An 11,713-nucleotide genomic window follows, 5' to 3' on the forward strand; every position below is an offset into this window, starting at 1 on the left:
GCTGGTGACTCACACTAACACACAAACACTCAACATGAAAAAGTCCATGTTGAAACATGTTCACAACCATCCACAAACATCGGTTACCTGAGAACAAGTACAGGATCCAGCTCGTAAGTCTTCTATCATGTTGACTAAAGTTCAGTTAAGGCATGTTGCTCACAATTCAGTCTGATTATTCAACTAAAGTCAATCATTCTGTTAATCTCAATTATCAAAAATTTGTACGTTAATTACAGACAACTCTTTAAATTTTTGGAATAACAGCCTGCTGCTTCAAATTTAACTGATATCTCAGAAGTAGTTCAGTCCGATTCACTGATTTTGTACTCAGGTGAACTAGTGACACCTAGTGGCAGAAACACAGAACTGAGCAGTTAATGCAGACAAAACCTTGTTATATACAATAAATTTACACTGACATCTGTTTCTGAAGTGTGTTCAAAGAGGAAAATAACACAACAAAGACTTGTGTTTGTAACAGCCTTTTATTAAATTAAATTTGGGACTATTATTATTTATCTCACATTGCAATGTACTTTTATTCTCCTGTTAAAAAGTTTTTATTCTATTTTACCTTATTTTATCATTAATTGTATTCGACTCATTTTAAACCCTATTTTTATGTGTCTTTATATTTTCTATTGAGTTACTTTTCTTGATGCCTCTTATGTTTTAAAGCACTTTGAATCACCTTGTTGTTGAAAGGTGCTGTACAGATAAACCTGCCAGGATGCAAAGTCCAGCTGCAACTTTACTGTTTTGTTTCACTCTCAGAAGAGAATCTAATAGAATTTAAAAATGATTATTAGTTAATAGTAATGATGATTGTCACGCTGGATCAGGACACTGCTGAAAAAGACAGTCAGTCAGTGTCATCTCAGTTAAGCTTTCCAGGTTAAATAAAGGTTAAGTAAAAATAAATAAATGTATAAAAACAATAATAATAATAATGTCTTTACTGTTTCATGGTCAGATGGCTTTTTATTCAAGTCAGAGCAGTCCTCTACATTTTGCAGAACATAATTTTACTGTGTGAGTGTTTGAAACATTAGAAATGATCCGAAAAAGACTAATTTGGACACATTTTTCATTCATTTCTTTCTATTGTTACTGTTATCAAAATTATATTTACATGGAATGCATTGATAAGGATAATTGATAATAAATCAATGTCTACGGAAGTGAATATTTACATATATATTTATATTTATTATAAGATGGTGGATGGTAGCTGTATAAAAACATCACATCTTTGTTCCAGACGGGATTCGAACCACTGGTCATATGAGAAGACAGCAGGAGGTTACTTCCGGTTACTACACAAGGAACCTATAATTAATTGTTTGGTGTGTAACATGTAAGAAAGCAGTGAAAACATTGTAACATTAGATGTCCAACTGTTGTAATAAAATTCACACTGAACAGCCTTAAAAAAAATAGCATTTAAAACATAAAACTAATTTTAAAAACAGAAATGTTTTGTTGCTCTTAAAGAAAAGTGGAAACAGCGCCACCAGAAACCCAAACGGTGACAAACATGTGTTACATCCGTGGTGAAGAAAAAACTCCCCGTCGGGGAATCGAACCCCGGTCTTCGGGGGCGGGGGCCGAGAATTGTTTAGCTAAACCGCCCTAAACCGTTTCCCATTCATTCTCTATGGTTGTGCTAAACCACTACGGATGTAATATATTTTTGTCCGCTAGTCTGCGCCGTTTAGCCATTTTGTGAGATTTCGACGTCACTATACACTATATAAAATATATATATATACACTATACACGACTGGCCCCCGCGTGACACGCGGAGATACTGTCCACTATACTAACGAGGAACGGTGATTTAAAGGGCAGTTCCGCAGTATTTCAAGTATCCTTTGAATGATGTTGTAGGCGTTATTTAATAGTTTATTATTAGTATTGTTTGATTATTCTAGATATTTACTCTATTTAGATTAGATTCTGATCGTAGTTTTGTTAATAGATAGATACATAGCTCCATTCTGCAGCTACTCCTCTGTCGCTCCAGGAGGCTGTGGAGAGGGTGTCTGCTATTGTCCATTATAGCTTTCGGTTTGTTCAGTGTGCCACAGATCTTAGCGGGTCCAATCTCCTGCCCAGTACTGAGCCCGCTTTTTTGACCAGCTTGTCTAATTGCTTGGTGTTCTTGTCTGTAAGGCCACCACCATGTGGTAGAACATGGTCATCATTTCCACACACACATCAATTGACCTCAGTTTCCGCTGGAAGAACAGGTGGCTCTGCCCCTTCCTGTAGAGGGCGTCGGTGTTAGAGGACCAGTCCAGCTTGTCATCCACAAGGACCCCTAGATATCTGTAGGTGTGCACCACTAAAATGTCCACCCCACAGATTTTCACTGGCTCCAGAGGGGGCTTAGACCTGCGGAAATCCACAATCATGGATGTGATCCACGCTCATGGATCAAGAAGCCATTTCCCAAGTTTAATTAAAAAAAGTATAATTTAATGACAGAGTCTGAAAAAAATGACACCTGCCTTTTAAGAAATTGATTATGTGTAACTTAAATTACAAGATATAATCTTAAAACACTTCAGGTTCCCAGAGAAAGAAAATACAAATACAATACAATCACAGGACATGACCTCTGTGTCCTCAGTGCAGCTAAAAGGCCTGAATTAATAAGAAAATGTTTTAAATCACATTTAAATATCAAATAAAAATGTTATTAATCAGATTTACTCCAGGGAGGAACTGATCACATCATGTTGCAGACACAATGAAGCTAATTACAGTGATATCAAGTTATGTCCCTGTACATCAGAAGAATTATTGTAATCTTTAAAAAGAGGGTTATTAACTGTTAAATTGTGTTTTCAGTCCTGTTCATGTTCAATCTAACATTTAGTGGAGACTTTTTATGTATTTTAAAAGCTCATCTAGTGGTCTGTGGTGTTAGTTCATGCTATATTCTTATCCTTATACAAGTAAACATTAAATGTAAAAATATGTTATATAACATCATTGATTAATGTGAGACCTGACTTGACAGAATTTGGCGATTGAATACTTGTATGCATGTTTTGGTGATTTCAAAACTTTTCATTGATCTTTCATTGACTCATATACTTTTTACTTAACAAGATAACATGATATATTGCGACAACAAGAAAGGTTTATTGTAAAATGACATGTTGGCAGCAACAGGCTGCCGTAGTGTTTCTACACAAACTGAAGCTGATATCACAACGTCCTGTACCACAGAAGACAAAAACGTTATTATATTGCAATCTTTAATCTGATGATTACTATAACAGTGTGTTTTCAGTCCCGTTCATGTTCAATCTAACATTTAGTGGAGACAGGAAGTCTTTTCCAGCGGATCCATTAGTGACAGTCTGTGTAACCGCCCTGAGTCATCGACAGTAACCGTGTGTTTACCTCCACCGAAAACGTGTCTGATTAAAAACTAATAAATCACGTCACTGCACTGGTTTCAGCTTTATTGTGTCCTCAGACGTCTTTGCTTACTGGAATACCGCTGTTAAATTTCATACAAATCACTTTAAGACGTTTTTGAAGACGATTTGTGAAGAAAACTCGCTGCGCGCCGCACAAAGTGACGGTGTATCAGCGAGGTTTGAAGCCTCCCAGAAAGAAATAAATGAGTCCTGGACGCCAAAAATGAGCTCAGTCTGAAGGGAGGAACGTTTCCTCACTGCTGCGATAACAAAAGTGTTTCAAAACGTTGGTTTTCAGTGTGTTTTACCCCCAAAATGTGGAGGAGAAAACACAAGTTTCATCTGATTTGAGGCGGCAGGCAGAGCGGCTCTGAGTGTTGCTTCTCCACGGTTCTCATGTGCTTTATAAGTCCCGCCTCGTGCCCCCTACTCGAACATACAGTCCGCGAGACAAACAGCAGACTCCACACGCAAAGATGGCAGAAGAAGCTCCAGCAGCGGCCCCGGCGAAAGCCGCGCCGAAAGCCCCGAAGAAGAAGAGCGCTCCCCGGCCCAAGAAGGACGGACCCAGCCTCAACAAGCTGATCATCGGCGCTGTGGCGGAGTCCAAGGAGCGTAAAGGACTGTCGGTGGCGGCGCTTAAGAAGATTCTGGCGACCAAAGGTGTCGATGTCGTGAAAGTCAACAAACGCATCAACACTGCGGTCACGAAGCTGGTGACTAAAGGTACTCTGACCCAGACTAAAGGGACAGGGGCCTCCGGCTCCTTCAAGCTCGCCAAGGAGACCAAACCCGCCAAGCCGGTCAAGAAAGTGGTGAAGAAGAAAGCCGCCGTCAAAGCCAAGAAGCCCGCAGCCAAGAAACCTGCAGCGGCCAAGAAGCCCAAGACAGCGGCAGCTAAGAAGACAGCAGCCGCTAAGAAATCCCCCAAAAAGGTTAAGAAGCCCGCAGCGGCCAAGAAAGCAGCCAAGAGCCCCAAGAAGGCCGCCAAGAGCCCCAAGAAAGTGGTGAAAAAGGCTCCTGCAGCTAAGAAAGCACCAGCAAAGAAGGTCGCCAAACCCAAAGCCAAGAAGGCAGCACCCAAGAAGAAGTGAGCTGTCATCAGTCTCAATATCTGAACCTGATCAAAGGCTCTTTTAAGAGCCACACAACTTCTCTAAAGAGCAGCATCCTGATGTTTAAACCATATAGTGTTTTCTCATTGGCTATATTAGTTGAAAAACTTAGTTTTGTGTATTTCACTATGTGTAAGGACGGTGACTGCAGTTAGTGATCAACTCACAGTCTATTTAGATATACTTTGTTTTTATATTATTATTATTGACACATTATACAAAGCAACATAAATCACAACCCAATTTAAACCTGTGCCCCCAAACACTGGAGAAAAATACAAGTAAGGTTAATAAGAAAAGTTCATCCCAACCACGTGCCAAGGACACAAAAGCGAGTACCCGCACGTCATCCACAAGTGACTTTCAATTACAGCCCAAACCTTTTTACTTTTGATACTACATTTAACCTCCTCACTTTTTTATATTTTGTGTTGGTGATACATTGTTATATTAAATCTATAAATTTTCTTTTTTTTCTTTGGTGAAGAATATAGAAAGATAGAAAAGACAAAATACAAACAACAAGAATGAGTAACAGACAATAACTACGATAAGACAAATATTAACTTTGGTTTAGACCATAATCTTTAACACTGATTGACTGTACATATGTCGTTCCCATTGCTGTAATGTCAAGCAGAAAATATTGTGATTTGTGCAGGATTATCCTGCATATTAGAATAGTAATAATATGTTTATTTATAGTCGTAAAAACATCGTTTACAAAGTAGACTAAACACACAACAAAGGGTTAACTTCATCATTACAACAAAACAAAAGTCCTTTTAAGGGCATTTTTTTTTTCCTTTTTAGCATGTGAAACAACAGCAAATAATAATACTCCTATGCACGTTATTGATGAAATTACCACTAATTTAATTTATTAGCAAAGAGTAGTTCAACCAGTACAAATCAAATTATATAACAATTATAAGAAACTATCTTTCATCACTACTATGCACAGCATAAAGAGAAATTGAGATGTATAACAACTATTAGCTCTATGGTAGATTTAACAAAAATATGGTATTTAACTTTATTAATAAAGATAACATGCACACCTTCACCTTCATTGGTAACACCTGCATGTCATACAGCTCCTTGTCTCACCATTCACTGTGCATCATAATAGTTTAGTGCAATTTTGGCAAAAAAACAGCAAATCAGTTCCAATAACTTCACTATATTATATATAGTATAATATATAATATATATATTATATTATATCACTGAATGTGATCTAAATATTTTTATCTCCTCCAGCATATGCATCAGCCCTGATGGAGTCTCTGAGGGGGGACTACTCCACGTCACTAAAGACTCTACGAGAGAGCAGCGCTGCGCTGTCCTCCACTGCACCAGAGTCACTTTCCAGATTCTATCAGCAGATCACCAAACACGGTTTAACATAAGACTTTAGTGCGTAACCCAACACAGGTGTGGTGGTTCTCAGTTTGCAGTTATACATTATTATAAGTCAGATTAATTCTACAATTCATAATCATATTTACTTTTTTTAAAAGATCTTTATTGAATTTCACATGATTATAATTAACAAGAAGAACAATAATTTACATTAATAATAAAGTGCAACCAGTGCCAAAGTGCAAAAACATTAATAAAGTGCAAAAAATCCAGCAATCCTATATAAAGTGCTGTCTGATCATAAACTCAGTATGTTCCAGGAAGGTGCTGAGATTTGTCCATAGTTCTCCTCCTCTGGAGGTCAGTAAGTATCTGTTTAACAACGGTGTCACTGTCAATCACAGTCTGTTGTATTATCATGGCACATCTGGTTTTCCACAATTTTGAACATACAACACAAATAATTAATTGTATCAGTTCAGTATGTTTAGATGGCAGTTTATCATCAATACAATACATAACAGAATTGTAACATAAATTAAAGTTTACACCAACAGCTTTCAGTTTGTCCCAGACTTCCTGAGCTCTACAACAGTCCATTAAGAGATGCTGCTGTGTCTCATCATCATTGCAAAAGATCATTGGACATTTTTTTTTGTAACATAACAACTCCAAGACACAACAGCTCTAACAGGAAGTCTGCCCACAGATATCAACCACCGGACATCTCTAATGCTCTCTGACAGATTCTTAAATTTTAGATTTTTTATCACCTCTGTGCTCTCATTAGTATTTGTTTTTTATAATTTATAAATTCACCATATTTAAAATAACTTATTTTATTGGATGGCCATCTGCCTTGACCCAACCGATCTCTGTAAATTAAAGAGTACTGTCTATGTGAAAAGTGCCCTGAGATGACTTTTGTTATGATTTGGCGCTATGTAAATAAAAATTGATTGATTGATTGATTATAAATAATTTTACTGGGTAGACCACCCCAGTCTATTTGTACTATTTGTACTAATAGTTTTTATTTATCTGGTGCCTGCAGGCCAGTAATGCTCTTAACTGCATAAAACGTTTTAATACATCCGAACACTTTGTTGTTCTTGGGATAATTAATTATCACCTAAATAAGGCCATTGAAACTCTTTATAACGTCTTCCGTTATTCTATTAAAAACTTATATTAAAAACATATCTGTCTTCATCTGCCTCTCTCTCTGTGCTGTGCGGCAGCGCCGTGAACGTAATGAGGAGTTAAATCAGACACTATATAACCGACCTAACAAACTGATCTTTGTGCATTAGTGTGTATTGTGGGTAAGTATCTTGCCAGCAAACAATCATTACTTAAGCTGCTACTGCCTGATATGTGATAGCAAACGCTACAACACTGTGAGGTGAAACAGTTCAGTGTTACGTGCCGCTAAAACTCTATTAGTGTAACATTAATAGAAAGTATGATACACACAAATAGCACTGACTTCAGAGAACGGTGTTGCAGATTATTTCTATTAAAAATAGTCCTCAGAATAAGAGAAGAAATGTTCGCAGCCACAGAGCAGCTCTGACAGGAAGTCTGGCTAAACGGCATCAGGAGCCTCGTCAGTGTGTTTGCTGCGACCAGAATCGCTTCATTTTATAACAAACTGATGATCAACAGAAGGGTGTTTTTACTTTGAGTCTGTGAACAAACATGTAAACCAGCTGAAAAACTGTTTTTGGTGGAGCTCTGATGTATTTTACAGCATTTTAGGAGAGAAATGAGAGCAAAAAGCCGCTGAGCAGCGCTGTCCACGGCGGTGATCAGGTGAGGTTTGTTCGCTCCTCAAAGAAAAAGCAGAGAACATCAGAGCTCTACATGACTTCAATATGAAGAGACACAAGTCCGCTATCTGCTGACTTCACTGTCAGCCTTCAACACTTGTCACACACTGATTTTTCAGTCTTTTATCACTAAGAGAAAACACAAGTGTCAGACATTGACGCTGCACAGAGTAAGACAGCAGCAGGACTGAGTCTCCACGGTTCTCATGGTGTGTTTAAGTGCAGCCTGCTGCCTCAGACTCTCCAACACTCAACTCAGACTCTCAGATTGTTTCGTGTCGGACCTGAACTCAGAGGAAATAATGGCCGAAGTTGCTCCAGCTCCCGCCGCCGCCGCCCCGGCGAAAGTGGCCAAGAAGAAGGTCTCCAAGCCGAAGAAGACTGGCCCCAGCGTCAGCGAACTGATCGTGAAGACTGTGGCCGCGTCCAAGGAGCGGAGCGGCGTGTCTGCAGCCGCCCTGAAGAAGGCTCTGGCTGCCGGAGGCTACGATGTGGAGAAGAACAAGGCCCGCGTTAAGACCGCCATCAAGAGCCTGGTGGCCAAGGGGACTCTGGTCCAGACGAAGGGGACCGGCGCCTCTGGATCCTTCAAGATGAGCAAGAAGGTTGAGACCAAGGCCAAGAAGCCCGCAAAGAAAGCTGCTCCTAAAGCCAAGAAGCCCGCCAAGAGCCCCAAGAAACCCGCAGCGGCCAAGAAGCCCAAGACAGCGGCAGCCAAGAAGACAGCAGCCGCAAAGAAATCCCCCAAGAAGGTCAAGAAGCCCGCAGCGGCCAAGAAAGCAGCCAAGAGCCCCAAGAAGGCCGCCAAGAGCCCCAAGAAAGTGGTGAAAAAGGCTCCTGCAGCTAAGAAAGCTCCAGCAAAGAAGGTCGCCAAACCCAAAGCCAAGAAGGCAGCACCCAAGAAGAAGTGAGCTGTCATCAGTCTGAACATGTGAACCTGATCAAAGGCTCTTTTAAGAGCCACACAACTTCTTCAAAGAGCAGCATCCTGATGTTTAAACCATATAGTGTTTTCTCATTGGCTGTATTAGTTGAAAAACTTAGTTTTGTGTATTTCATGTGTAAAAATGGTGGCTGCAGTTAGTGATCAACTCACAGTCTATTTAGATATACTTTGTTTTTATATTATTATTATTGACACATTATACAAAGCAACATAAATCACAACCCAATTTAAACCTGTACTCCCAAACACTGGAGAAGAAGAATACAAGTAAGGTAAATAAGAAAAGTTCATCCCAACCACGTGTCAAGGACACAAAAGCAACTACATTAATTGATGAAATTGATTTAAGTTATTATGGGTTAAAATGGTGAGTGACTGCAGTTATTAAGATTTTATCAATTTATAGTCATTCTGTTAATTTAATCTCATACTCTCAATTTCATTCAGTGAAAAATAGTTTACTCTTCATTTTTTCTTATAAATGTCAGTTTTTTAAAATCCAGTCTAAAGTGTCAACATGTTCTTCACTGAGCAGCATCAGAAACAGAAAATAATAAATAGGCTGACATTGAACTGTAAATATATTGTTGTGAAAATAAATGTATTGTGACAATTAAAGTATGATATGTCGGATGAAGATAACACCATAACAACTGAAATGGAGACAGATCAAAATGATTTCCTCTTGATGCAACTATATTTAATTTTATGACTGTACAACTACCCTCCTTTCTGAATCATTTTACCAGTTTTTATCAGAATTACTGTTTCAGAGCTGAGTGTCTCTTAACGAGGCTTTTTTGGAGCTGGTCAGCAAATCTCCAGGTTAAGTTTCACATAGGCTGGTATATAGACTAACCAGTAATCAGTGTTTGTTATTTAAGTTTAACATTACCTAATATATCAAGTCATTGTTTTGAATGCAGCTTATATTTCTATATATTAACATTAATCAATATTTTGTGTACATCATGAACAGTACTAAGTTGTATTTTAATTACAGTATCATATGAGGATATTTGATTTTTATCAGGAGTGTGTGGCTCTTAAAAGAGCCTTTGGTTGGTTTCCAGCAGTCAGCTAAGTCCTGATTTACTTCTTGGCGGGCTTCTCGGTCTTCTTGGGCAGCAGCACAGCCTGGATGTTGGGCAGCACGCCGCCCTGAGCGATGGTCACTCCGCCCAGCAGCTTGTTGAGCTCCTCGTCGTTGCGGACAGCCAGCTGCAGGTGACGGGGGATGATCCTGGTCTTCTTGTTGTCGCGGGCAGCGTTTCCGGCCAGCTCCAGGATCTCAGCGGTCAGGTACTCCAACACAGCCGCCAGGTAGACGGGGGCTCCGGCACCGACACGCTCCGCATAGTTGCCCTTCCTCAGCAGCCTGTGAACACGGCCGACTGGGAACTGGAGCCCGGCCCTGGAGGAGCGGGTCTTTGCCTTAGCGCGGGCTTTGCCTCCGGTTTTTCCTCTACCACTCATTTTTAGCTTCTTCTCGAGTCTAGTCTCAAAGAAAATGTGACCCAACCGGTGAAAACTCTTCTTTATATGTCCTGATGTCTCCACCCACCAGAAAAGAGCAGCAGAGGGCGGCCCGCGCTCATTTTGGCGGACTTTTTTCAAAGGACTTTTGTCCAATAAGCAGCGGAGGTTCAGGCTCTTCTAGGCGGTGCTGAGCTCCAGGAGGAGCCGCTCACCAATCAGGACCCGGAGGTCTGAAGCAGCGTCACAGTTCCGCAGCCGCTCCGAAACTTTAAGAGCAGCGTGTCTCCTCTTGTCGCTACTATTTTCTCCTGATCAGAGAAACAAGACGCGATGGCAAGAACCAAGCAGACCGCTCGTAAATCCACCGGAGGCAAAGCCCCCAGGAAGCAGCTGGCCACCAAGGCTGCCCGTAAGAGCGCCCCGGCCACCGGCGGCGTGAAGAAGCCTCACCGTTACAGGCCCGGTACCGTGGCTCTGAGAGAGATCCGTCGCTACCAGAAATCCACCGAGCTGCTGATCCGCAAGCTGCCCTTCCAGCGCCTGGTGAGGGAGATCGCTCAGGACTTTAAGACCGACCTGCGCTTCCAGAGCTCCGCTGTCATGGCTCTGCAGGAGGCCAGCGAGGCTTACCTGGTCGGCCTGTTCGAGGACACCAACCTGTGCGCCATCCACGCCAAGAGGGTCACCATCATGCCCAAAGACATCCAGCTGGCCCGCCGCATCCGCGGAGAGAGAGCTTAAACTGTCCTCTGCTCCATAAACACAACGGCTCTTTTAAGAGCCACTAACTCTCTGATAGAGCAATATGTCCTATTAGCTTATTTTATATTTGTATATAAAATCATGTTTTATGATAGATATATCATATGTAAAATATGTAAAAACATTTGTGTGTAATACTCTTTTGAAGTGAATCCAAAGTGTAACGTTTTTCTAACAGTTGTCATGGTTGGGAAAACTTGATTGATCCAGAGAGATTATGATATAAAGTGTAGAAATTATGTGAATGTCAGTAGATAATCAGTATTATTAGTCATTCAGCTGTAGGTGTGCATCTGTTCAATTACTAGAATTACTGTTGCCCAGTAGTATCTCATTTTAACCGTTTCTTTGTACACTTTGTTCATATGATCCCAGTTAGAATATGTTTTAGCTATGTAGTGTTTCATAAGATACACTAATTGACTTTTTTATGTACTTATGTTAAAGATAAATAATTATTTGCATGACCTCAGTTTGGCAGGAGAGGGAGCTCCTTTATTAGGCGGTTATGTGTAAAAAAAAAAAAAAAAAAAAAAGGTGACTGCAGTTGTTAACATGGTCTAAATTGAGCAGCATCAAATACAGAAAATCACTCAGGGTGACATTGAACTGTAAATATATTATGATAATAACATTATGATAGATTTATTATTACTACTGCTGTTCCCCTTCCATTACATCCTAGTTAATGTTTAATCAGATATCCTGGTAAAATATATGATTTGGAAAATCAAAAAGATTTCCTCTCAACATGTTTATTATGACTGGTAAAAA

At 40.1% G+C, this 11,713-nt stretch overlaps 4 protein-coding genes across 4 annotated transcripts; 3 read left to right on the forward strand and 1 right to left on the reverse strand.

Moving 5' to 3' along the window:
* The first annotated feature begins 3,761 nt into the window (after window positions 1-3,761).
* LOC137195059 (histone H1-like) lies at window positions 3,762-4,991 on the forward strand. Its single transcript, XM_067607129.1, has one exon. The coding sequence runs from the start codon at window positions 3,917-3,919 to the stop codon at window positions 4,532-4,534; it is 618 nt and encodes a 205-aa protein (XP_067463230.1). The 5' UTR covers window positions 3,762-3,916; the 3' UTR covers window positions 4,535-4,991.
* A 2,621-nt stretch (window positions 4,992-7,612) lies between these two features.
* On the forward strand, window positions 7,613-8,716 carry LOC137196095 (histone H1-like). Its single transcript, XM_067608908.1, has one exon. The coding sequence runs from the start codon at window positions 7,959-7,961 to the stop codon at window positions 8,661-8,663; it is 705 nt and encodes a 234-aa protein (XP_067465009.1). The 5' UTR covers window positions 7,613-7,958; the 3' UTR covers window positions 8,664-8,716.
* A 1,074-nt stretch (window positions 8,717-9,790) lies between these two features.
* On the reverse strand, window positions 9,791-10,255 carry LOC137196112 (histone H2A-like). Its single transcript, XM_067608928.1, has one exon. The coding sequence runs from the start codon at window positions 10,172-10,174 to the stop codon at window positions 9,791-9,793; it is 384 nt and encodes a 127-aa protein (XP_067465029.1). The 5' UTR covers window positions 10,175-10,255.
* A 115-nt stretch (window positions 10,256-10,370) lies between these two features.
* LOC137196105 (histone H3) lies at window positions 10,371-10,965 on the forward strand. The gene has a single exon (XM_067608921.1). It carries the CDS (start codon window positions 10,508-10,510, stop codon window positions 10,916-10,918), a length of 411 nt encoding a protein of 136 aa, XP_067465022.1. The 5' UTR covers window positions 10,371-10,507; the 3' UTR covers window positions 10,919-10,965.
* Window positions 10,966-11,713: the final 748 nt, after the last annotated feature.

The sequence above is a fragment of the Thunnus thynnus genome, chromosome 13 (genome assembly GCF_963924715.1).
Source record: "Thunnus thynnus chromosome 13, fThuThy2.1, whole genome shotgun sequence".
Classification (NCBI taxonomy): domain Eukaryota; kingdom Metazoa; phylum Chordata; class Actinopteri; order Scombriformes; family Scombridae; genus Thunnus; species Thunnus thynnus.